The 27,753-nt window shown below is 37.0% G+C and overlaps 1 protein-coding gene across 5 annotated transcripts in view; it reads left to right on the top strand.

Moving 5' to 3' along the window:
- CNTNAP4 (contactin associated protein family member 4) overlaps positions 1-27,753 on the top strand; it is a 369,359-nt gene that overhangs the window by 149,267 nt on the left and 192,339 nt on the right. For 4 of the 5 annotated variants that reach the window (XM_074404947.1, XM_074404931.1, XM_074404936.1 and 1 more), the window contains 4 exons: positions 3,580-3,727; positions 25,161-25,364; positions 25,920-26,104; positions 26,929-27,072. In XM_074404947.1, coding sequence (XP_074261048.1) covers positions 3,580-3,727; positions 25,161-25,364; positions 25,920-26,104; positions 26,929-27,072 — 681 coding nt within the window. Of the gene's footprint in view, positions 1-3,579; positions 3,728-25,160; positions 25,365-25,919; positions 26,105-26,928; positions 27,073-27,753 lie in introns of those variants that run through there. The other variant, XM_074404960.1, reaches the window with a different exon arrangement.

The raw sequence follows: 27,753 nt of genomic DNA, 5'->3' as shown, positions 1-27,753 counted from the left end.
TGACAGTTTGTTCTTGATTTGGCTCTCTTTAAGTCTGTTATTGGTGTATAGGAATGCTTGTGATTTGTGCACATTGATTTTGTATCCTGAGACTTTGCCGAAGTTGCTTATCAGTTTCAGGAGATTTGGGGCTGAGACTGTGGGGTCTTGTAAATATACAATCATGTCATCTGCAAATGGAGACAATTTGACTTCCTCCTTTCCTAATTGAATACTGTTTATTTCTTTTTCTTGCCGGATTGCTCTGGCTAGAACTTCCAATATTATATTGAATAGGAGTGGTGAGCGAGGGCACCCTTGTCCAGTGCCAGATTTCAAAGGGAATGCTTCCAGTCAGAGGTAAAGACCAATGGAACAGAACAGAGGCCTCAGAGGCAATGCCATACATCTGCAACCATCTGATCTTTGACAGCTCTGACAAAAAGAAGCAATGGTGAAAGGATTCCCTGTTTAATAAATGATGTTAGGAAAACGGGCTAGCTATATGCAGAAAGCAGAAACTGGACCCCTTCCTGACACCTTACACTAAAATTAACTCCAGATGGATTAGATAGACTTAAACATAAGACCTAACGTTATAAAAACTCTAGAAGAAAATCTAGGTCAAACCATTCAGAACATAGGCAAGGACTTCATGACTAAAACACAAAAAGCAATGGCAACAAAAGCCAAAATAGACAAATGGGACCTAATCAAACTCCACAGCTTCTGCACAGAAAAAGAAACAGTCATTAGAGTGAATCAGCAACCAACAGAATGGGAAAAATTTTTGCAATCTACCCACCTGACAAAGGGCTAATATCCAGAATCTACAAAGAACTAAAACAGATGTACAAGAAAATAGCAAGCCCATTCAAAAGTGGGTGAAGGATATGAACAGACACTTTACAAAAGAAGACATATATGAGGCCAACAAACATATCAAAAAATACTCATCATCACTGGTCATTAGAGAAATGCAATCAAAACTACATTGAGATACCATCTCATGCCAGCTACAGTGGCGATCATTAAAAAATCTGGAGACAACAGATGCTGGAGAGGATGTGGAGAAATAGGAACACTTTTACACTGTTGGTGGGAGTGTAAATTAGTTCAATCCTTGTGGAAGACAGTGTGGCAATTCCTCAAGGACCTAGAAATAGAAATCCCATTTGACCCAGCAATCCCATTACTGGGTATATATCCAAAGGATTATACATCGTTCTATTATAAGGACACATGCACACAAATGTTCACTGTGGCACTGTTTACAATAGCAAAGGCTTGTTACCAACCCAAATGCCCATCGACAATAGACTGGACAGGGAAAATGTGGCACATATTCACCATGGAATACTATGCAGCCTTAAAAAATGATGAGTTTGTGTCTTTTGTAGGGACATGGATGAAGCTAGAAACCATCATTCTCAGCAAACTGGCACAAGAACAGAAAATCAAACATCACATGTTCTCACTCATGGGGGGAGTTGAACAATGAGAACACATGGAGACAGGGAGGGGAGCATCACACAATGGGGTCTGTTGGGGGAAACTAGGGGAGGGACAGTACGGGGTGGGGAGTTGGGGAGGGATAACATGGGGGGACATGCCAGATATAGGTGATGGGGAGGAAGGCAGCAAACCACACTGCCATGTGTGTACCTATGCAACAATCTTTCATGTTCTTCACATGTACCCCAAAACCTAAAATGCAGTAAAATATATATTTTTAAAAAAAGACCAGGAAGAGGCTGTCAAGGTAGTTCTGGTGAGGTGATTCTTTGTTGAACTGAGTGATCATAATTGAGATAAAGATGCCTCGATTTGGGATATAATTTGAAGATGCGATCACAGATATTCCTGTGTTGTATGAGCTTGAACATTTAGCATATAGGGTACTGATGGGGTGGGGGCAGGAGGTAGGGGATGGATTGACAAGGAAAATCAAATTAATTTAACTATAAAACACTCAATCTTTTAAAAATGTATTAGAAAATGTTTTGGTAAATGCTAGGAAAGGAATATCTGTGAAGTAGAAAGAAAAACAGGTGAATGGTCAGACTCTTTGTGTACTGGCGTTTCTAGTGTATTTATCTTTGCCTTGTGCAGTCTACATAAAGTTGAACTTATTTGTTGAACAAGTCATGGGCAAGGTACCTATAATGAACCTGAAAATGTAGTTGCATGTTCCCTTATTATGAAAGAAATAAATGGAGGAGAGGAAGAGGAGGACATGACAAGGAGGAGGAGAAATAAAAATGAAATGTAAGTTATTAAGAATAACTTTTGCTTCATGCTGACTTCTCCACCTGTAGTCTTTTTTGTTTTTCTTTTTCTTTTCTTTTTCTTTTTTTTTTTTTTTTTTGAGACAGAGTCTCACTCTGTCGCCAGGTGATAGGCAGGAGTGCAGTGGCGCAATATCGGCTCACGGCAACCTCCGCCTCCTGGGTTCAGGCAATTCTCCTGCCGCAGCCTCCCGAGTAGCTGGGATTACAGGCACGCGCCACCATGCCCAGCTAATTTTTGTATTTTTAGTAGAGACGGGGTTTCACCATGTTGGCCAGGATGGTCTCGATCTCTTGACCTCGTGATCTGCCCGCCTCGGCCTCCCAAAGTGCTGGGATTACAGGCTTGGGCCACCGCACCCGGCTCCACCTGCAGTCTTAACAATGTGTGTCTTGTTAAGAAAACAAAGTTGCTTAGCGTATAGGGTACTGGTGGGGTGGGGGCAAGAGGTAGGGGATTGACTGACAAGGAGAATCAAATTCTCTTTGCTGCAGTATGTGGGCGTTACAGGTAAGCTACGTGTTAGGTAGATGCATCCTGATTTTATAGAAGAAGCATAGCTCCTGGTCTTACCATATAATGGTTGCAAATACGAGAGGATTTTTTTCCTCTCCTTTGTGACATTTAATTTCCTTATCTGCAATTTGACTGTGCTAGATTTCTCTAGCTTTAAAATTCTAAAGTCCATGAGTTTAATTGTAGGTCCTTCCAAATTATTGTTGTTTCTAGTTTCCCTTAACAATCTGAATGTGTGTCTATGCCAGTATGCTGCTGAGGTTCGACTACCTGTTACCAGAGTGTAGCTTGAACTTCATTGTTGGGTGGTACTTTCCTTTATATTAATAAGTTAGATGAGAAAGCGAAAGAAGCGAAACATGTCGTAAGTTGATTCATTCATCAGTGATGTCAGCAACTTCTTTGTTGACTTAGATAATATTTTTTCAACCCTTGGAGAATATTTTCTCACTTTCTTCTGGCACTATTCACAATGTTAAGTGCTACAGACATGGTATACTTTTATGTTTAATCTACACTTTACAGAAGCAATCTTTATTGCAGGTATCGTGGTTGAAAACTGGTTTAATGGGGTGGTAGAATTTCAACTCTCTTCGTAAAAAGAAAAGTTTAAGCCACAGTGATTTCTGTGGATGGAGAGACATCATGACATAACTGTTAATGTGATTTTCTTGTAGAAGGTAGCACCATTCATAGTAAAATGCAGATCACGCATTGCTCATAGACATTATAGGTGACAAACTGAAACGGATATTCTCCATATACATTGATTTCCTTCTTTCCGTTTTCTTGTAGGGTTTTTCAGGAAATGCAAATGCAGACAGTGTTGTGTACTATAGACTCCAGCCTTCTATCAAAGCCAGATTTCTGCGCTTCATCCCTTTAGAATGGAACCCCAAGGGCAGAATTGGAATGCGAATCGAAGTGTTTGGATGTGCATACAGTAAGTGTTTGTTTATCCAACACACTGACATAGATATCAAAAGAGATGTTTTAAAAGCCAAACTGCAAACTGAAACGGACTTTTTAGCTATGTAAAGAGATATAAAAAATAGGAATGATTTTTGTGGAAAGCTTTTTTTGTGTGTGCCCCTGCATGCCAATATTGACTTTACTGTTCGACTTTAACATTTTAATTCAGAGGCGGAAGTACTTGATAGATAGATAGATTCATGGATACATGTGAATGCATTTATTTAAATAGAATATTATTGACTTGATTCTAACTTTCAAGTATTAGAACTTTCCTTCATGAGTTATATTTGACAAAATTTCATTTAGGCATCCTTAGTTTTATAAAAGGGAGAGTGTTCCATTTAGTTTAACTAGTCATCTGTTATAAAATGAAAAAATATTTTTCTCTTTTGCCTAAAAACAGTGTCATGCAATTCACTTTTAAATATGCCGTGCTCTCTGTATAAATTATTAATTTATACAGAGTTATTAAAATTATTAAATTTTAATTTATAATTTATACAGAGTTATTAAAATTATTAATTTATACAGAAAGTAGAGACCTCTGCCAGAATATATAACATGTGTTTAAAATACTTTCACATAAAAAAGATGGAAACCACAGATTTCACTTAGTCTGTTCTTAATGAAGCGTATTATTATATATATTTTTTGTGGGGAAGGGACCTAAGAGTTATTGATAGTACACCTCAAGCCAAATTATCCTGTTAGATACTCTTTCATTATGGAACAGTGAGTTAGTTAATATGATTTACAATTATCAGACGAACAGTGTGAGGTTTGAAGAGATTCAGTAATTTGCTCAGAGCCTCACGTATGAAGTAATCTAGAAAAGAACCAAGGACGGCTCAATTTCACAATATTGTTTTTTCTCTAGTAAACATTTATTTTTAGCTACTAAAGCTTTTTTCACATATATGCTATCACTTTATGATGTAAGCCAAGTTAAGTTCTGCTTCACTTTATTTACATAAAAGGAAAGCAGGTCATAAGGGGATCAAGTGAGTCGTGTAAACTCTGACAGAGGGATCACGTCGCATGGTTTGCATGGGTCTTCTCCTGTGTTTCGTGTTGTTCTCAGTGTCCATCTCTACCATCAAACATCTTTGACAGCCCTGATTTCTCCAGGGCCTACAAAATAATACTAAAAGTATTAATATAATATTAATAGTAATAATAGCAGTAACACTAATAGTAATATTAATAACATGAATTTCTGTAATTCTAGAAAGAGCAGTGTTTTCTTAGTGCTTGTTATATGTACTATTCTAAGCAGTTTATGACTCCTCAAAATAGCTCAGATAAATATTACTAGGTAACTTCTCCGTTCACCTACTTTGAAAATGAGAAAGCTAAAGCTTACAGAGAGTGACCTGCTCCAGCCACACAGACAGGAAGTGGCAGAGCTGGATTTGCAGGCAAGTTTGCCAAACTCCAGAAAGCAAGCTCATGTTGACATTTCCTCTAGTTGTTGAATAATAAAGATGAGTCAGTGACCAACTAACCTCTCACTGTCTGTCCACCGTAATTGCAGGCTTTCCTGGCCTCAACAGTCCAGCTTATCTACTCCATGTAGTTCCTCACATCACAAATACAACACCTGAATAAAATAATGCATTAAAAAAAAATCCTACCCGCAGTTTTGATTCCGGAAACTAGAGCTTGGACAGTAGTCTTATTTGTCTTCGGATCATAGAGTTTAGCAAAGCTCATGTCACATGATGGACAACTAGTAAAACAAATTTCAAAGTGCTTCCTATTTACGGTTATATTCTCCACTTATTCAGAGTGTCCACCTTGCAAAATATTTGTCTATCACAGTGTAAAAATAGCTAACAGTTATTGTGCATGTAATTTTTCATAGACATTCTACTAATAATTTAATCCTCAAACCACCCATTTATTAGAGAGAAAACAGGTTCTTAGAAACACTAAGCAATTTGTTCAATACCACACACTTAGTATGCGTTAAATCTAGGATATAAACTGAATATTAACAAACATAACTTTAAGAGCAACAGTTTAATGAGACTGTTTATGCTGTTTTGCTGGCTCTAAAGCACCAGATATAATGTCCACATGGTGGTGATAACTAAAGTACAGGTTCTTTTGAGTTATCTGCTGCTCTGTGACTCATGATAACTAAAACCTCCCCCTCACTTTCTTGATCTGCAACCTTCTGGAATATTCTTTTTGCTGGGACTTCATTTGCTATCTTTGGGGTGAGCATACTGTCCATGTATTTGGTCATTCTTCTTTTCACATTGACCCATGGTTAAAATAGTAGTACCAGGAGCCAATAGGATTTTAAATTCAAACTTAAACCCATATAGGGAAATAGTATGGCAGGAGTTAATGGCAAATTATGGTTGTGTAATTTTAAACCATTATTAAACGAGAAGAAGTAATAAACTTAATGGACAAATATTCTTGTAGATAATTAGAAAATAACCCAAGAATGGGTTGGATGTGAGTATCTTATGGGAATGTGTTTGATCAAATTGACTTTGATTGACTTTAATACCTCAATTACACCATAGTCATGCTCACATTTTCTACTTATTCATAGCATTGGCTTTGCAATATATTAATTTATTAAAACGATATTATATAGCCGTCATTTATTAAACAGTTAATATATGTCAGAGACTGTAAAGAATAAACATCTACTGATTTGTTGGTGACAATGTCTGGAAGCAGGCACATGAATATTGCCATTTCTTGCAGGAGTCAGAGGAGACAAGCAGAATTGTCTACTGAATAAGATGTATAGTTTTCTCTGAGTGACATGGAAAAGGAATAGCTGGGACTACTGGCTTTCCCCACCCTCAGAAGGAAAGGCTGTAGTTCCTATCATCACAAGCATCCCATTGAAAGATTTTGTCTGCAGCTCCCTTAAGTAGCACAGACCCAAGATCAGACTGGATTTTCTTCAGACATACAAAACCATTCTCCCGCAATCTCTGTTAAAAGGAAGGTGGTGTTGCGAGTGGGTGGGGTTTCTTTACTGAATCACAGCCACAGGACATCTGTCCATGTTCAACAAAGTAGGTTTCCCCTGAGCTTGAGGAAGGCCTGAAGGATTGCATACAACCCCCCTGTCTCCCTTGTCTATACCTCCTCATCTGTATCAAATAAAGGTGACTTGGGTGTGCTTTACCTGAGCCATTCACTCAAGTGTAGCACACTTCACAGACTGCTTCATCTCTCCTGACATAGAAGAAGGTGAACTTAAGAGATATTAGTAGCTTCTGCAGGGTTACACAACCCATGTTAGATTTAGGATTTAAAATCAGCTCTACCATTTTCCTAAGACTGTGCTCTTGATAACTATAAGAATCATACATGTATTGAGCTTTTAACGATTTATTGGCACTTGCTAAAAAAGAACTCTATTAGGTATTGGGTATAGGGAAAAATTCTAAAGTCATATATATTTTCTTAATAAAGGTAGGCATGTGCAATGCTGGAAAGATTGTATGTGCTAAGTGTAAAATATTGTAGCGTGAGTATGGGTATGAGGGATAAAGTGATTGATAAACTGTGGTTAGTATAAGAAAATTTGTAACAGTAGATTTTGAAACTAAGGCAGAGTATGGTGGTTCACACCTGTAATCCCAGCACTTTGGGAGGTCAAGGTGGGTGAATCACAAGATCAGGAGTTCAAGACCAGCATGGACAACATGGTGAAACCCCATCTCTACTAAAAATACAAAAAATTAGCTGGGCATGGTGGCAGACATCTGTAATCACAGCTACTCCAGAGGCTGTGGCGGAGGTTGCAGTGAGCCAAGATTTCAGGGCTGCACTCCAGCCTGAAACAAGACTCCATCTTGGGTAAAAAAATTTTTTTTTGAAATGAGTTTGCAGATAGTTTCACATGGGAGACTGAGAGGATAGTCCAAATAGGGAAAGTGCTGTACGTTAGTCAAGCACAGGAAAGAGGATTACTGGGATGATTATTTGAGTACAGTCATCCAGACCGAAATTAGGGCTACAGGTTAGAGGGTGAAATCTGGAGGCAGCAGCTCATTAGAAGGCTTTTACTCTTGTTTGGGCAAGTGATGGTAGAACCCCAAGCTAAAGGAACAGCAATCAGTAAAGGGGGAGAAAGGGTCAGGCATGGTGGCTCACGCCTGTAATCTCAGCACTTTGGAAGGTCGAGGAATGTGGATCACCTGAAGTCAGGAATTGAAGACCAGCCTAATGAACATGGCGAAACTGTGTCTCTACTAAAGATACAAGAATTAGTCAGGTGTGGTGGCGTGCACCTGTAATCCTAGCTATTTGAGAGGATGAGACAGAAGAATCGCTTGAACCCGAGAGGTGGAGGTTGCAGTGAGCCAAAATTGTGCCACTGTACTTCAGCCTGGGTGACAGAGTAAACCTGGCTCAAAGAAAAAGGTAAAGGGACAGGTAAGTAGATTCAAAATATTCTGAGGACATTGAATCAAGGGATCTTGGTTATTGTATGTGGGGTAACACTGAGTTATCAAATTTGCTTTTCTTCTTTCCTTCCTTCTGCAATCCTTTTTATTTTCTTCGAATTTGAACAACTGTCTGGAAGGGGGTGTCATTTACTAGATTGGAAATGAGAGAATAAATAGATTGTGGAAGGACTTGAGATAATTAAACTCACTGTTGACACATTGAGTTTAAGTGCCTGTAATATATGGAAGATTGGAACTGCAAGCTCTCTGGGTTGAAGATGTAGAATTAAAACCTATCTATCATTATTGTTAGTAAATCATAAAGTATCCCACTTATTGTACTACTGTTAATAACAAAAATGTGAAGTGCTATGTTTGAATGACTGCTCAGTTCTTGAAAAATGGGAATGCATTTCTGCCATAATAAAAGCAGCTCCTTTGTACTGTTTTTCAGGTGCAATAAAATTTTTATACCAGGCTCCCCTTGTGCCTAGTACATGTTTGCTGAGGTCATAGATGTAAGCCTATCCTGTGATTGTTGCAGGAAAATGGCTATTGTGATAACCACACATAATTTTATTGCCCTCTACCCTAACAAGTTAGGGCAATAACTTGTTATGAAGGAACATCAAGTGAATGGAAAATCCATATGAAAGAGCATGTTCTGCTTTTATTTTGGTAAACTTGAAGTTGTTTCCTGAGTAATGAGAGAAGCAGCAGCTAAATTTTATAGGATCAAAGAGAATCTATAAATTTTAAATATCTTGGCCATAGCAGCAGTGATCATGTTTATAGATTTAGCAAAGAAATGTATAGAAATAAATAAGTGGTGAGAGAAAGAAAGAAAATGAAAAGAATATGTTTGATGCTACAGAACAATACTATATGTCTCAAAGAGAAGTAAACAATGGTGAACAAAGGAAAATAAATGGGTAAAAGTGAATATGCCTGCAATGGCTTTAGGAAGCAGCGTTAAACCACAGGAGATAATGTTCTTTAACTGTGGATGAATTGTTGAGGTAATTGTCCTTAGTGTAAATTCTAAATTCCTTTTCTGTAGTTACTGTATAAACATCCTCATTTTACAGCGCATGATCATCTCTTCCTCATCCCCGACAGAATAACATCCAACTGTCAAGCCGTACTCAACTAATTTGTTTCTGTGGCAAGACTTGATTTTATAATTTTTCTAGCCTTAGGGTTTTTGCACGATGGCTAGGGCATTCACCATGTACCTACCCAGCCTTCATTTCTCTACCTGGATAATTCTCTTACTCATTTTCTTTTCTCAGTATAGAAATCTCTGGTTCTGACAACTTCTCTAATGTCCCACATTCAAATCAGGGACAGTTTCCACCCACTTGTAGAACAGCTTTCTTCTTCCAATCATAACATGCCCACATTATACCGGGTTGCAAGCAGACATTCTTTTTTTTTTTTTGTTATTACTCTTCTGGGTAAAAACTAATAACAGAAATAAATGAATGAGTGTAGATAGGCTTAGTAAGCCTCAGGAATGCTTTCTCCATCATTCTAGTGTTCAACCTGTTAAAGATCAAGAATAAAGGTCAGGGCATGAGAAGAACTGAGGAGGAAGATTGGACATAATCAGCAACTTCATGTACAGGTGTGTTAAACCATTGTGTTTAATTGCTTCAATGCAGCAGTTTAAGAGAAAATTGTGGATCATATTTAATAAATGAAACATCAGTCATTTTAAAACATATTAACTCTTACAAAATGGGACTCTACATTTTATTATGTAAAAAGTTCCCATTTTTATTCCATAATAAAATACAAAGTTGGAATTATATACAACCATCAGCAGATTTAAGATTAGAAAACACATAAATAGGAAATATTAAAAAGTAGCATAAAAAGTGCAGACATTTACCTGGGTAAGAAAACACTGAAAGAGAGCTAGATATTAGTCTCTGCCTATTCAGGATGCTAATCTCTCATATCATATGTCTGGTTAGGGGAAAAAAGGAAAAGCAATAAATTTGTTAGCTTTGCTGAAAGAATAGTTATAATTGAGTTCAATACCTATCTATTGAGCAAGTCCCACATGCTGCTAAAAGCTTGGCTAAGGTGAATTAGATAGTTCTTACACTCAGATTATCTATCAACTAATATTGTAGCTGAAAAATCTTGTTTTATGTCAAAGTTTAAAAAGAAGAAAGATTCTGGTTGGCTTAATATCAACGAGTATAAATTCTCTAATTCTTTGCAAAGTTTATAATCTTAAGTTTGATGACAAGTGGAGTGTATCAGTCAGGGTTCTCTAGAGGGACAGAACTAATAAGACACACACACACACACACACACACACACACACACACACAGACACACACACACAGAGATATATGTTATATCTGAGTGAGTTGTTAGGAAAGTACCACACTCTGAATCTGATTGTGAGTCCTTTATTGCCAGTGACCTAGAGTCAGCTCACACTCAAAATCTCTTGGTGCTGAGGAAGGGGTTTGATTTCCTTTTATATGTTGCTCAGGGTAAGGGGGCAAAGTGGAATTTTACAGAAGCAGAATAAGCAAGTTAGCCAAGGAGGCTGATAACTAGGAGGCAGGAGGCTCCCATGATTGGTGATACAAGCGGTTTCCATGGTAGCTGGTTACCAAGGGGGTATTCGGTAGTTTCCATACAATCAGTCAAGGGGATATTCACAATAGCAAGTGGACTTGTCAAGGAGGATATGGTTACAGAGGTTATATGTTTCTATAGTTATAACCACAACATGACACTGCACAGTGTGGCCCAGGTATGCACTCAAGGGAGAAATGGTGGGGGGAGAAGCCAAGATGGAGTGATTCAGGCTCACATTTAAGATGGAGTTAGTTTGGTTCATCTCATATGTATGTGTATGTATGTATATATATATATGTATATATATATATATACATATATATTATACACACACTACATATATATACTATATACATATTAAATATTAAGTAGTTTACTCAGTAAACTACTTAATACTTAATAAACTCATACATATGATATATATGTATATATTATATGTGTGTATATATGTATCATATGTATGAGTTTATTAAGTATTAAGTAGTTTATTGAGTACTAAACATTGTTAAGTAGCTATTAAGGTCTCTCTGAATACGATTATGACACAAAGCCAGAGAGCTGATATATCCCTGAGGTAGGACAGTAAAGGTATATTGCTGGCCTTGCCAGCTGAAAGCAAATTGCTTCTGGTGGGCCTTATGGACAGGAATGGAGGAAAAGGCATTTTCCAACTCAATGGCTGCATGCCAGGTACCAGGAGATGTGTTAATATGAGTAGGCAATGAAACCACATCTGGTACAGCAGCTGCAATTGGAATCACCACTTAGTTAAGCTTAGGATGATCCACTGTCATTCTCTAAGATCTATCTGTCTTCTGCACCGGCCAAATGGGAGAGCTGAATGGGAATGTGGTGGGAATCACCACCCTGTGTCTTTCAAGTCTTTGATATTGGCATTAGTCTCTATAACCCCTCTAGGGATGTGATATCATTTTTGAATTACTGTTTTTTTCTTGGTAGAGACAGCTCTAATGGCTTCCATTGGCCTTTCCCACCATAGTAGCCCTCAGCCTACTGGTCAAGGAGCCACTATGGAGGTTCTGCCAGCTGCTAAGTATGTCTTTGCCAATTATGCATCCTGACACTGGGGAAACGACCACAGGATGAGTCTGGGGACACACTGGACCTACCGTAAGTTGGTCCTGACCTAAAACTCTGTTAATCACCTGACCTCCATAAGCCACTACTTTAACTGGAAGACCACCGTACTGTTTTATGCCCCCTAAAACCAATCTCAGCTCAGAGACAATGTCCATTAGTCCCCGAAGTTTCTGATTATTTCCCTTTCCCCAGTGCACAGTTACCCTGGTAAAAGGCTGGAGGTCTCCCTGGGGAAGGATGGGAGAAAGATTAACAGCGTAAATTGTCAGTAGTGTAGTGGGGTCCTTCCTCAAGGGGACCTGGCCTCCCCTTCATTCAAGGGGTTCTGGGTCTGTAAACTAACTCAATTCTGGAAATTGATTGAAGGGCTGTGATTCTCTGTTTTTCTATTTCAAATTAGTCTTTCATCCATTCAACCTAGAAGTTTTCTGCTTGTAAAAATTAAGTAGGAATACAGGAGGCTTCCTATCAATTTCTCTTCTAGGAACACTGTGATTAATTAGCCAATGCCAGAGCTCTACACAAGTCAGACTATTCTTTTTGTTACTTTGCCTCTGCTGTCCATAGTAGCTATGCTCACCTTTCCTTTGATGGTTGATTGCCCCTACTTGGCCCCTGCCAAAATAATAAATCCAATTATTCCTATTGTATTTAAATTTTGTAGTTGAGTGACTGCAGTTCCCACTGTTAGAGCTGACATACAGCGAAGAGCAATTATAGGGCTTTTCATAGTTGCGAGTGCTGCCCTCACAAATCTATTTTGCAAGGTATTGGTCAAGGGTATATCTTTGAGACCCTCCCAACTGGGATGAGTAGGTGTAAAGTGACTAATCCATTCCACCATCCCCATCTCCCTTTGGATTCTTTCCTCTACATTAACCCAGGGGACATCAGGCTTCCACCTCACTCACAGTGGGCCATCTTTCAATCCATATTTCAGCTAACCAAGCAAATATGCTATTAGAACATTTTTAGCTCCCTGAGCTGCAACATTAAATGCAGAATACCTACTTAGTGGGCTGAAATCAATAAATTCAGCCTGATTCAGTTCTATGTTCCTTCCACCATTACCCACACTCTTGATATCCATTCCCATGCCTCTTCTCCTGATTTCTGTTTATATAAATTAGAAAACTCAGGAAGTTCTTTTCAAGTGTAGTGCACCTCCTCATGGGTCACACTCTGAACCTCACCTCTAGGAGCCTGCCAGGACTTTAGTTATAGGTATAGAAGCAAACAGAGGTTTTGGGGGTGGCTCCTGAGGAGAATCAACATTATCTTGCTTGGAAACTGCCTCAGGGGAGGCTTTCACTGTTGCCTCAGGCAGTGCAGGGTTTATCTGCTCAGACAAAGGTGGAAAGGCTGATGGCAGCATGGGTCTGGGAGGGGATGTTGCCACTACTGGGGATGGGGAACTGGTTTCTTCTGGCAAGGAAGGTTCATCAGAGTTTACAAGCTCAGTGTTCCTAGCTTCATCAGGGTCCTCCACATGTCCCCATCCCAAGTTGCAAAGTTCCATTCTTTTCCAATCAATGCCCTCATTTTAACGGTAGACACCTGGTGAGGCTGTGCAGGCACCTGCCATTGCAGATCAGCCATTCACATGGTAAGAGCTTGTGTCTGATTTTCCACAAGTTCAGCTCTTTCTCTAAAGGAGATAAGACTCTGACTCTGGGCAATCTTAGAAGATTTGAGGCTCAGTATCTACTTCTGAAGCCAGGACAGAATCCCTGAGTTTATCATTTTCTTGCATCATTTTGTCCAGTGAACTTAGGAGCAACCAACCAGCTTCATAATGTTCCTCGGTTCTCCACATATGATCAAGGATATTATATATAGAGTCACTAAACTCTTTGCCTCTCATGAGTGGTAAATGTCAAATGCATTAATTTACCTGACTCTCTAAACAGTTCATGCCAAGGACTGTCAGTGTTCTCCATACTATTAGAAGTAGAGTCCTTAGCATTTTTGAGTCTAGTCATATTAAGCAGCCAACTCCAGAAACCCCCAACAACTAAAGAACTCCATCCTTAATATTCTGTTTTTTTCTAGAACCACTCATGATACCAAAATCTGTATTAGTTAGTGTTAATCTGACTAATACAGAATATATATATATACATTCACATAGGAGTTTATTAAGGAGTATTAACTCACACAATCACAAGGCTCCACAATAGGCAATCTGCAAGCTGAGGAGCAAGGAAGCCAGTCCGGGTTTCAAAGCTGAAGAACTTGGAGTCTGATGCTTGAGGGCAGGAAGCCTCCCGCATGGAGGAAGATGCAGGTGGGGAGGCGAAGGCAGTCTAGGCTTTTCATGTTTTTCTGCCTGTTTTATATTCTCTGGCAGCTGATTAGATGGTGCCCACCCAGATAAAGGGTGGGCCTGCCTGTCCCAGCCCACTGAGTCAAGTGTTAATCTCCTTTGGCAACACTCTCACAGACACACCCAGGATCAGTATTTTGCAGCCTTCAATCCAGTGAAGTTGACACTCAGTATTAACCATAACATGAAGTTCTTTTAAAATAAGATTAGCTATTAAGATACTAGAAAATAAGGTAACTATGAAAACTTATCAGGGTCATGGCAAAAGAATTCAGCATCAGTTGAAGAGATTCTCACTGACCAAAATGAAAATGTTTTAGTATCAATAAGGATTGTAACTGCCAAGTTTTGAAACAAATTAAATATGTTTGAGTGAATGAGTTCATGATAACAGCAATTGAAAAGCCCCATTGGTCATCTATGAGAGACATAAAGATCCAACTCCATATTCTGAAAACTCATAAACAAAGAGAGGAGACACCAAGTATGTTTTACTCTTCCTATGTAACTTATAACCAGATAGAAGAGGGGAGTGTATCTCTTTAATTAAATATTTTAGGTGATAAATAAAAAGGAATAATAGAATGTGTCTATTTGACAGCCCTAAATAAATGACGGGTTCAAGCTAACTATAAGAGTTCACAACAAGAGAGAAGATTTGTTTTTCAGTGTCAGTCAAGACAGCGTAGTTTTTATTGGACTAAACTGCCACCCATAAAAGTTGTATAAGTGTTAAATAAAATATATTTTAAAAACATGCTTTAGAGTTCTGAAGTTTATTAATGAAATGGAAGAAACTGGAGAGGACTTGATTCTTGGAAGAAGGGAAGTAAACTCTGGGAAATTCACATTTATCTTACTTTTACCAAAGGACCAACAGAAAATAGCCAGATTTTACTAAGCATAGGGGGACTAAGGTCAGAGTTCAAGGTTGCCAGAGAGGCTAGAAATTGAGTGGAAATATTCAAAAGAAGGAGGTAAGAGGATAAGGGTCCCTGCTCCTGCAGACACATTTCCCTTAGATCTTTGGCCAATTCTTGTAACTCACATGCTCAGGATGAAATGTCAAACAGCCCTGGAGAAAGCAGGAGGTAGAAGTTTAAAAGTCTGAAGATTTTAGTATCTGCCTAGGGCTGGAAGGACCACCTTTGGAGTTCAAGTCCTGCCAATTTAAAGGAATTTGTTAAATATCTTGGGCTTTCAATAAAATGCCACAAGGTTATCTGTCACAGGAGTAGAGATTTTTTAAAAAGGGAAGAAAGAAATCCCACTAATGTATTACCTTGGGAGTAAAGACTGTACCTGAGGACATACTGTTATATCCTAGGGCTAAGAACAAAACCCAAGCAGACTTATCCAACAAAACCTGGAACTAAGCCTTCATAGGGTCTAGGTGATCAGCCAGTAATTCATCTCCCTGTGGACCACTTCCATGTACTCCCTGCCAGCGCCATCCAGCGCTCCACTGTCTATCCCACACGCCTAACAATCCTCATCCCTCCCATATTCACCCCCTCCCTTTTCCCACTTCCTCCTCCTTTCCTGACCCCTCTGACAGATAGGGTTACCTACTCAGCTTAAATAGCACTTCCTTAGAGATGTCCCCAGTCACCAACCACATTTAAATCTCCATGTTCAAAAGTCTCCTGTAAACCCTGTCCTTTCCTTCCATGCTCTGGAATTTGCATATTTGTCTGTACATATTTACAAATGTAAATATGTACAATTTGTAAATATGAACAGTTATAATTTATAAATATTTACAGTTAACATATCTTTACTACTTTACCATCTTTTTAAATAGACCAGGTAAATATGTACAATTACAAGTTGTAATTGTACATATTATTTACATTATAATGTGTAAATATGTCTGTGTACACAGGAGGATTTGCCTGCTCTCTTCCTTCAGGATGGAGCATCCCTGAGGACAAATGTTTTCACTGTAGCAATAGCATCTCCCGCCATAGCACTTGGCACAGTGTTCAATAACTATTGGTTAAATGGTTGAATTTTTTAAAAATCTGATTATCCATGATATAAATGGTATCATAAATACATAAAAATCACAAATGTATTACATTCTTGCAACAGCAATTGATCAAAAGAGAGATACCTTTGAGATAAACATGTGATTCCAAGTGTTGTTATTATTAAAACGATAACAGTATACAAAATAATAAATTTTGAGGCATTTTGGTATTTCCATTTGATCCCTCTAGCATCTTTGCGTAGTATGAGAGGCTGATTTTTTTCTGTACACATCCGAATAAGGAAATGGATAATCAGCATTTAGGTAACTTCTGTGACATTACAGAAGTTGCAAATAAATATTAGAGATAGAAATGCAACTTACATCCTCTGATGACACATTCAAGTGTCCTTGACATAGTAGATGTTACTAATTTCAAATCTGTTTAAAAGGTTAATTTGGATTGATATTTAAGTGAGAATGATAATGTTTGTTCCCATAACCTCCTGGTGTGTTGTTACTGACCTTACCTTGGTCTATTTAAAAAGATAATAAAGTCATCTTTCCCCTGTAGTGATATATAGCTCTTGATTTCCGTGCCTTCTTCCTTTTTACTGTATTAATTTTAGTTGTTTTAAACGTAGGAGTACCTTAAATCATTCTGTGTTTTTTTATGCTACCATGCAAAAATAGTACAATCTATTTCCTGTTGATTTCTTGAGTACTTGGTCTTTCTTCATCGCTTTAAAAAACCAATTCAGTAATGCAGGTCTCGAGTACCTATCTATCATGCTGCTACTTTAATATTTCACTATATAATAGTTAAACAGCAACTCAGTCTGATTTGTGTTTCTCAGAATCAAAATTGGACCTCTGTTTGTTTCGTAATTCATGGGCAATAATTTTCAAATGAATAAACAGTGTGATCAGTGTTTAAGGGTGACTTCATGTTTAACTAAGAAGAGTTTGGTCTATACCCCTTTCCAATTGATGAAAAAGCTATATTATTTTTTTTTCTCTGATTTTTGAAGGCGACACTCTTGTTCTGTTTATATTTTGGGGAGATTCCCAAAGAATTAATGAAAGACTTTAGTGTATTTTTTATTAACTCTTTCATGACCTTGAAATGCAGTTAATTTTCTATCATTGAAAAATTGATTTTCTAATTTATGTATTTTCTATTCCAATTTTTCTCTTTTAAGTTTTGTAGTCATCTGACCTCAGCAATAATTCCATGATTCATAGTTTAATTCACAGAATCCATTTATCCCTAAAACATCTTCCGGGGACAAATCTCTACCACCTCCACAACTATCTGCAAGTACCACCCACAGTATAAATGAATAAAACATTTATTTCCATGGCACAATTTATTTCCAGGTACAACTCAATATGCAGTGAGGTCATTTATTTTCAGAGAATAGGTTCTTCCTAGCAAACAACACTTATGCTGCCATCTGCCTCAGACTCATTCAGGGACCTGTATTCCTGTTCCAGGTTAGAATTCCTGAGAGTCTGATTTGGTAAACATTAGGCCAAACCCAGGATGTTGAATGTTGAATGTATATGGAGATCCCAAGTGTTTCTTTTCCATTGGTTCTAATATAGCTGGACCCTAAAGCTCAGTTTGTGCTTTTGAATATTTTTCTTAGTAATTCACTTGGGGGTTGTGGGGGCATTGCTCTTTTAAGTGACAACCCCTCAAAATTTGAAAAGACTCAAACTTCTGGAGCCAGGGTACGATGCAGGGGTGGGGAGAAGATACCAGGAAAACTGGAATATATTACTATGAGGGGTGTGTGTGTGTATGTGAAATATGCAGTGGTAGAAAAAGTTTGCTGCTTAAGAAGGTAAAGCACTTTTACAATTTAGTTGACACCCTTCTCAGAGGCTGCAGCGGATCAACTTCTTCTCCTGCACATCTTAGAAATCATTCACGACGCAGCCGTGATACAAAAGCAGAGCTCTGAAGACAGGCATGAATAATTGCATCTCAGAGTTGTGTGTCTTCCCCAATTGACTATAAGCTCTTTCAAAAAAAAATAAAAAGTGTTCTTTGTTTTTATGCATCACTGTGTCTTCCACGGTATTCACAGAAAGCTCTCCATAAATACGTGCTGCTGAAAAAAAGGCAGAATACACATTTTAGGAAAACTATGTCTGACACAACTCCCTGAAAGATATTTGAATATTTTCTGTTGCAAAGCTCTTAATTCCATGGGAGATTTTATTTCTGAATTGTGTAAATAAAGCAAGCTATACCTAGGGTCACAGGGAGAATTGATATGAGAGTAGGGCCTACAATCTTTGTGAGTCTCTTCTTTCCTTGATTCTTGCTCTAAATGTGAAGATTTGAGATGGAGGTATTCACTGAGGAGGAATCAGGTCACCAACAATTGCTGTGGTAAGTCAGCTTGGGCAGGAGCTGACAGACAGAGAAAAAGCCACAGAACCCACAGATGGCTTGAAATCATCCTTGCTGAATAACCTGGCAGTGACATTGGTAATTAAGGGTTTCTTGTGTACTTCAGCAATTCATGATTATTTAAAGAGTCACAAATACACCAAATGTACTTATTTTTTGCTATGCACATTTTCCTGCCCGATATTCTAGCACTAAATCCTAGTATTAGCATTAGTATTTGTTAATGTTCATTGACTGCTAATTGTGTGTCAGCTTCTAAAAGCTAGGCAGATAAGCATGCATACAACAATCCTAAGAAGTCTGTACTATTATTCTCGTTTTACAAATGAGACAACAGGGACAAGGTTGTGATAGAGGGCATAATACCTCCTTAATATCTTGGTCCCTGAAACCTGTAAATATGTTGTGAGTTACCATAGCAAAGGCACTTTGCAGATGTAGTTAACTTAGGGCTCTTACAGTGGGGAGATTATTTTGGTTTATCCAGGTGGACCCGATGTCACAAAAGTCCTTATAAAAGGAAAGTAGAAGGCAGGGAGGGAGAGACGAAAGAAAGAGAGAGATTTGAAGATGCTGTGACACTGGTCACATGAAGGAAGAGGCCATGACGAGCCAAGTGGTCACTAAAAGGTAGAAAAGACAAATAAATAGATTATTTTTTAGAGACTTCAGAAGGAAAACAGCTCCTGCCAACTCCATGATTTTAGGACTTCTGAATTCCAGAATTGTAAGATAATAAATTTGTGATGTATTAAGAGACTATGTTTGTGGTTGCTTTACAACAGTAATAGGAAGCTGTCTTAGTCCATTTTATGTTGCTATAACAGAATATCTCAGGCTGGGTAATTTATGAAAAATAGAGGTTTATTTCATTCATGGTTTTGCAAGCTGGGAAGTTCAAGAAGCATGGTGGTCACATCTTATGGGCTTCTGGTGAGGGCTTTTGTAGGGTGAAAACAGTGGAGAAGGTCAAAAGGGGATGTGGAAAAGTCCAAAGAGGCAAAACCTGAGGGGTGTCCTGCTTCATAGGAACACACTTTGACAAGAATGAGTCCATTCTTATGAGAACCAATCAGTCTCATGAGAGAAGAGATTCACTCACTATCCTAAGAACAGCCACAAACCATTCATGAGGGAGCTGCCCCATGATTCAAGCCCTTTCCAGTGGGCCTCAGCTCCTAGTATTGCCACTCTGGGGAACAAATTTCAGTATGAATTTTAATGGCGACAAACCACATCCATGCCGTGGCAGAAACTAACATACTTGCCCAAGTTAGAGTGAGGATTCAAACCCACACGGACAAGTTGCCTTAATAACTATGCTAACGAGAAATATGTATTATTACGAATGGCTGAAAAGGGGGCTAGACGGCAAAGACGGGAATTTGTCAGAACAGTTTGCAACTGTTATTAGAAAACTAGAGTTCATGCCCTGCCCATTGTGAGCCCATGTATGACAGAGTCACTTTATTAATCTTGATAATAACCCAATCATTAAAAATATAGAATGTAAAATATATATAATACATATATGTGTGTGTATGTGTATATATACATATATATCTATGCATATATATATATATACACATATATATCTATATATAAAACCTCAGTTAATAAGCATACTAATGAACAAATTCACAATCAGAGAAATAATTCTTATTCTTCCTTTCAAACAAGCAACAAGTCTCCTCTTACATCTTTAGACTATAGGTCTTTTACTATTACAAACTTCGTTAACTTCAGATTTCACGTTTTTCCTATGGTCAGTTTTCTAATACCTCTACTTTTCCTATTTATACAATTCAACTGTGTACAAAAGATTGTTTTCCCAGCCTGGGCAACATGGAGAAATGCCATCTCTGCCAAAAATACAAAAAGTTAGCTGGGCATGGTGGCACATTTCTGTAGTCTCTACTTGGAAGGCTGAGGCTGAGGTTGGAGGTGCCCTTGAGCTCAGGAGTTTAGGGCTGCAGTGAGCTGAGATTATGCCACTGCCCTCCAGCCTAGGTGACAGAGGGAGACCTGTAAAAAAAAAAAAAAAAAAAAAAAAAAAAAAAAAAAAAAAAGATTATTTTCCAAAGGTATTTATAAAAGATAGGAATAAATGTGATATTGACTGTTAATTTAAATATTAATGTTATTTTGGATGCTTAGTTTAGTGTTTCTAAAATAAATATTGATTTGTACTAATTTAAATAATTCTGTTTACTCAGATCTTTTATGGATTAGTACCAATACAAAGACCTATTGCTGTGAAATCACTCTGAAATTTTAGATTTTTGTGTCTGTTTGGATTGCTGTTGCTTTTTTAAGAGCTCAGATATCTGAAAATCTTTGTAGAATAGTGAAAATAAATTCTGGTGATGGCTAAGATTTGATATGTTGCTTTCTTGGTCATTGTTGTAAAGTCCAAATGTATTTTTTCAGTTAACAATGTTAAAGTCAATTTAAAAAAACATAAAAACATATCTTTCATTCAAATACAGAATATACATGTATCAAAGAAGTATTTGGTTCATTAATGAAAGAGTTAAAAGGATGGTTAATCTAGTTTCAAAGAAAATTGAAGAGATTGAGTATATCTATAGGAATGCAGGAAAGCATGTTAGAATAATGTTACTAGGTAGATATACAAGAAGTTAATATCCAACAGGACAATAAACCCATAACCTTTGGAGATATAGTTTCTACTAGACAGAAGCTATTTGCATTTCTACTGAGCAAAAATCTGCAGATGACATGCAACTTTAGAGACTCTGGCCTTAATTAGTATTCAGTAATAAATGCTAAAATCAGAATGTATTAATTCTCCTAGAATTAAATAATCTTTACCTGTTAGAAGACATTCCACTATGACATTGAGAAGATATGAAATTATTTCTTTGCTTTATTTCCTTTTATTTTTTTATTTTATTTTATTTTTTCTAATTTTTCTTAACAGTGGTAAGATCACTTTCAAGAGAAACTATATTTCTGTCTCTCACCAGCATCTTTGGACAGCTGGGTGCTGGTAATATATAGAATTCAAATGCTCCCTCGCTCTCTCTCAAAAGATTCCTTTTTTTTTTCAGGCTTTCATATGATTAACTTTATTCAGCATAACTCAGTATTTTGTAATTAAGATGACTTTAAAAAAATATATCAAATGTGTTTGTGCAAATAACTTTTTAGAAAAAATGCTTATAAAAAAGTGACCTACAATGAGTGTTGTATCTAAAATAATGCTGTTAAAAATCACCCAGAATTTTTTTCATTTTATGAGACTCTATTTCTATATATTATGTGTATACCCCTTGAAGTTTTTCTGTACTGATAATGTACTTGCGTTGTGAATTATTCTTTGTTCTTTTTTCTCTGAAGGGTATTGTTTACCTGTTTAGGAAATCTATGATGTGACTATAGCTAGTTTGTTGATTTCCCTCTTTCTGTACCTTCTCCCTTTTGGGCCCCCTTTTTCAAGGTGAACCAATCTTACTCATACTCTGAGCACTAAATTATTTCCTGTCACTGTAGTTTCTCAGCAATCCTCAGAGCTTTCTTTTATGGCAGTGAATCGGACAGTGCTGGGAAAATGTCTAGGCCTCTTGAAATTAAATGTTCCAAGAGTAATCCTAGTTTATGGAGACAAGTTATAGGACTTGAAGACTGTAGAGAGTGGCAAGATTACTGATAAAGATCTGCCTTTGTCTCGTTTTTCTAGACCTGAGAACTGAGAGAGCCCTTTATCAACTAGCTTAAGTGACTCCCGCCTTCTGTTACTCTTGATCAGAATGCCTGTTACAATCTGTAACGCTTTTATGAACTTAGTTGTTCACTTGCTAAATACTGTCTGTCTTCACTAAATGGAAGCACCGTGAGGACAGGGGCTATATTTGTGTTGAATCTTTCTTTAATCCTAGAATCTCACACAGTGACTCTACATTGGGTCAAACAAAATTTTATTGAATGAATTCATAGAATTGTGTAGTCGTATACCTGTGAAGCAAGTAGACAGTAAGACTGAGAGAAAATGATAAGTGGCTTCCGTTTAAGAGTATGCAATTGCTTTAGGCATCAGTGGTTTAATATGTTTTTCTCTATACCATGGCTGATTGAAATATTCCAGGCACAAAAGCTTTAGGTGCCACAGAAGATAAATATGATCATTGTAATGTAATAATAACAGTGGTGAAAAAGAAAAAAAAAGTACTAGTAGGCTAAAGTAACACAAGCTAAACCTTTAATGGGAAAAATTCTCCTGGTAGCTAATTTCAAAAATAGTCTTTATCTAAAATGAAATCATTACTGTCATAGTTGCCTTTAAGTGATACATTAACTCAGAGATAACTGCATTGCTCCAAATGTGTCAGCATTTTAAAGTCTGTCTTATTGGAATTTTTCTTAATTTATTATAATCTAATAATCATAGGATGCATTATTTGTATTTGACACAGTTATATTTTTACCATGCACATTCATTCAGCTATGTAACAAGGAATGATTGTTAGGCTAACATTATTCTTTCTACAGAATGCAATCTTTATTCATGTGCACTTGGTGAATGAATTCTTTATAAGCACATTAGCAAAATGTGAAAAAATAAAACTTCTGAGTCTTCAAAAGATGGCTGCATAAAATAGTTGACAAAAATTTGCAGGGTGGTGTATATAGATGATTCACATAAAATATGATGAATAATCGGAATCAAATGCATATTTGGGCTTACGAGTAGCTGTAATAATTTTGTCAAATGAAACAAGATGAGTAAACTGGAATGTCATTTTGTTGACTGGAAGAAGCCAGCTTACCAGTTGAAAAATAGCTTCATATTTCATTGTATTTTTTGAGCCTCTTCATTTATTACATAAATGCACTCTCAAGGGTAATTGCCTTAAAATATCTTTGACTTATGAAATGTAGACAGTACTGTCAGGATTTCCAAGTGTTATGAGTTGTTTTTTTTTTTTTATGTCTCTTGTGCAGGTGCAACTGATTTTGACAGATGTATTGCTATGTTACTAGTATAACATGACATCTTTTTTCAGATGAACTGTAGAAGAGTGATCTTGACAATAAGTAGATAAGACACGGTCAGAAAGTTGAAAAAAACATGTCAGTGTCACAGTTACGACACAAATACTGCAGAACAGACCTTACAATATCATTAAGTCAGGGTGTTTCCAACAATGCCCTTGAGAAGACAGAAAATAATATTGCTCTTAAACACTGTCACTTAACCACAAACATAATAAAATAAGACAAAACACAAAGGTCAGTTTAACGTGTACTAAAAGTGGCATTTGATGAGTCTATGCTATGTGTGTATCTTTGTGTATAGATCTCATTAACATAGTGTATGGATGAAAGAATTTTGAGATATCAAAACCACTTTCTCTGGAGCCAAAAAAAAATTTAACTTCAGAATTTCAAGAATATCATTAAAAACACTGATTGTGAAATATGTAAAGTGATTTAATGTATATTAATTATAACTTTGTTTAATGGAATAAGAAGAAATAGCCTTTAGTAATATGGGAAAAAGGCCAGGCACAGTGGCTCACGCCTGTAATTGCAACACTTCGGGTGGCTGAGGTGGACAGATTGGCTGAACCCAGGAGTTCAAGACCAGCCTGGGCAACCTAATGAGGACCTCATCTTCATTAAAAAATAAAATTAGCCAAGCATGGTAGTGCACACTTGTGGTTCCCCCTGCTCGGGGGATTGAGGTGGGAGGGTCTCTTGAGCCTCAGAGGTCAAAGCTGCAGCGAGCTGAGATAGTGCCTTTGCCACTACATTCCAGTCTGGGGAACAGAGCAAGACCCTGCCTCTTTCTCTCTCTATATATATATTATAAAATATATCATATAAATATATAATTTTCTCATATATATTATTTTTAATGAGAAAATTATATAATATTTATTGACATTATATATGAGAAAATTAGGAATACATTTAAAAATATATTTCTAGATCATGAATTTCATAAACAGATTAGTAAAGACTAAAATGAAATCAACCCCAGGTGTCAATAGGGATTTAGACGTTTGGTGGTTATATTTTCCTTTACTTTTGACTGTTCAGGAGCTGGACTGCACAGACAGTCCCCGACTTACAAAGATTCAGCTTATGGTTTTTTGACTTTACAGTGCTGCAGAGACAATACGCACTCAGTAGCAACCATAGACCGAGTACCTACCCAACCATTCTGTGTTTCACTTTCAGTGTAGTATTCAGTAAATTACATGAGATATTCAACACTTTATTATAAAATGGTTTTTGTGTTAGATGATTTTGTTCAACATTAGGCTAATGTTAAGTGTTCTGAGTATGTTTAAGGTAGTCTAGGCTAAACTATGAGGTTTGGTGGGTGACGTGTATTAAATGCATTTTCAACTTACAGTATTTTTAACTTATGGTGGGTTTATCAAAATATAACTGTGTCATTAGTATATGCATGTGTGTGAGTATATATAATGCTTTTTCTCTATAATGCATTTAAATTGCTTTAATGAAAAATATATTTATCCTTAGAATGACTTCTAATATCTTTGTTTCTAGGATCAGAAGTGGTTGATCTTGATGGAAAAAGTTTCCTTCTCTACAGATTTGATCAAAAATCCCTGAGCCCCATAAAAGATATTATTTCTTTGAAATTCAAAACCATGCAGAGTGATGGGGTTCTACTCCACAGGGAAGGGCCAAATGGAGATCACATCACACTTCAATTAAGAAAAGGAAGACTCTTTTTACTTATTAATTCAGGTAAAACTCTTTGGTGAAGTGCTAAAAAATTTGATAAAGTTACCAAAGTAACTTTATGATTTTATTGCTTATCTTTTAACAGTCAAAGTGCCTTATCAGATTCAAGGGCTTGTACATATGCCAATATTGCTCTTTCATGTAAAAATGGTTTGTATTTTGTAAATTGCACAAAATCCTCATTCAGTGTTTTTTAAATAGTGCTGATAGAACTGTATAGCTATTTTCTAACATCATAAAGGAAGAGATGGGTCATTGAAAAATGTTGAGGTGGTTAAAATAATGAGATTGTAGCAAAGATGAAATTTACATAGAAAATGAGCATGCAATTGGTAATAATGATAAAAAGAATTAACAGTGGAGGAAATTGCAACAAGGTTGAGAGCCTATTATATTCAAACTTCAGGGAAATCCATCCTAGTGTTTGAAATGGAATGCATGAAAGGAGATTGCAATTACCGTGAAAGATGCTGGTCCACAAAAGAGAAACTTTTTTTTTTTTTTTTTTTTTTCTTTAAACTGGCAGTAATGGTGCTGTTATTTTTTTCCCCTTCTAAGGTGAAGCTAAACTGCCTTCTACTTCCACCCTGGTCAATCTCACCCTGGGCAGCCTGCTAGATGATCAGCATTGGCATTCAGTGCTCATCCAGCGTTTGGGCAAACTAATCAACTTTACAGTGGACGAACACAGGCATCATTTCCACGCACAAGGAGAATTCAGTTTCCTGAATCTTGATGATGAGGTGTGATGGTTGTGTTTCAATGAAGCCTGATTTTATTATGCATATGTGGTTTAATCTCCCAAAGGAAAATACACTATAAAGAACCCACCTTTTACAGTAAATCATAGAGCAGGTGAAGCATTTCCCAAGGCGGCCTAACTTACAGTAGCAGCTTTGGACACGTAGAACTTGTAGCTTCATTTTTCTCACAGCGTGTACATTTATTATTATAGAGGAAGATCATCTTTTTTACCTGAAATATATAGTTACAGAGCATAACACATAGGAGATCTTCTGCACCAAGAGATCTTACTACCACAAACAAATACAGGATATTTTCTATGACTTCTTTGTGTTCTTGGGTAATTGTGAGCAGTATGGATTTATAAAGGGAATGTAGCCACAAACTGATTAATTCATTAGCAATAGATTTAAATGCACAAATATCAGTATGTGTAGCAGCAAACTGATTACTTAATTCATTAGCAATAGATTCAAATGCACAAATACCAGTATGTGCCAGAAACGTATCTAAAATAAAATATAATAATTGGTTATAGTATCAAACAGATCAAGTTTTACCATGATATAAAGATGTATTTTTCATCAAACAATAGATATCAAAGCCAGATGTGATCAGCAACTTGTAAAAATGAAGTTCTAGTGTGAATAAAAGCCAAATGCGCATAAATTTGTTTTAATCTATATCTTAATTTTTGTGTGTAGGATTATGAAAAATTGATCTGTGTGTGGTGATTATAGCTATATTTGCTAATCATAATAACGTAAGCAGATTATTAGAAGAATCACTAAACAATATTATTGATGCCATTTTTCTTTCTAAGATCAGCTTCGGAGGGATTCCAGCAGCTGGAAAATCAGTGTCATTCCCACAGAGAAATTTTCATGGATGCTTAGAAAATCTCTATTATAATGGAGTGAATATCATTGATTCGGCCAAGCAACAAAAACCACAGATCATTGCTATGGTAAGAGTCTTTATATGAAGACATTAGTAAAACTCTATTTCTTTTTCCAAACAGTAAAATTGCTCCAGTTTAGGTTCCCATTTAACAGGATGTTTTAGAGGTTACTCTTATTTAAGTATTTTTCTTTGATTGGCAATATGCATATAAAAGATTGATTCTATCTGAAATAATTAAAACTTTGGGGCATAATTATTTTGTCTTTATATGAAGTAAAGCAGTGTTTTTATGGTTGATATTTTAATTTTATTGTGATGTCATTACTCGCAGTCATCTAATTTCTTTTGCTCAGTAATTTTTTTTTTTTCTTTAGAGACAGATTCTTGCTCTGTCACCAGGCTGGGGTGCAGTGGTGCAATCTCGGCTCACTGCAGCCTCCACCTTCCAGGTTCAAGTGATTCTCCTAGGTCAGCCTCCTGAGTAGCTGGGACTACCGGTGCCTGCCACCACACCTGGCTAATTTTTTTGTGTATTTAGTAGAGACAGGGTTTCTCCACGTTGGTCAGGCTGGTCTCAAACTCCTGACCTCAGGTGATCCACCCACTTTGGCCTCCAAAGTACTGAGATTCCAGGCATGATCCACTGTGCCCAGCCTCCTCTGTAATTTTTTAAATAAGATATTCCCTGACAAACTTACCAGATAAGCATACAGAGTTTCTGGAATCAGATAACACCCATGTATAT

The sequence above is a fragment of the Saimiri boliviensis genome, chromosome 1 (genome assembly GCF_048565385.1).
Source record: "Saimiri boliviensis isolate mSaiBol1 chromosome 1, mSaiBol1.pri, whole genome shotgun sequence".
Lineage (NCBI taxonomy): Eukaryota > Metazoa > Chordata > Mammalia > Primates > Cebidae > Saimiri > Saimiri boliviensis.
Note: the sequence above shows the minus strand (reverse complement) of the source record. Positions and strands in the feature narration are given on the sequence as shown.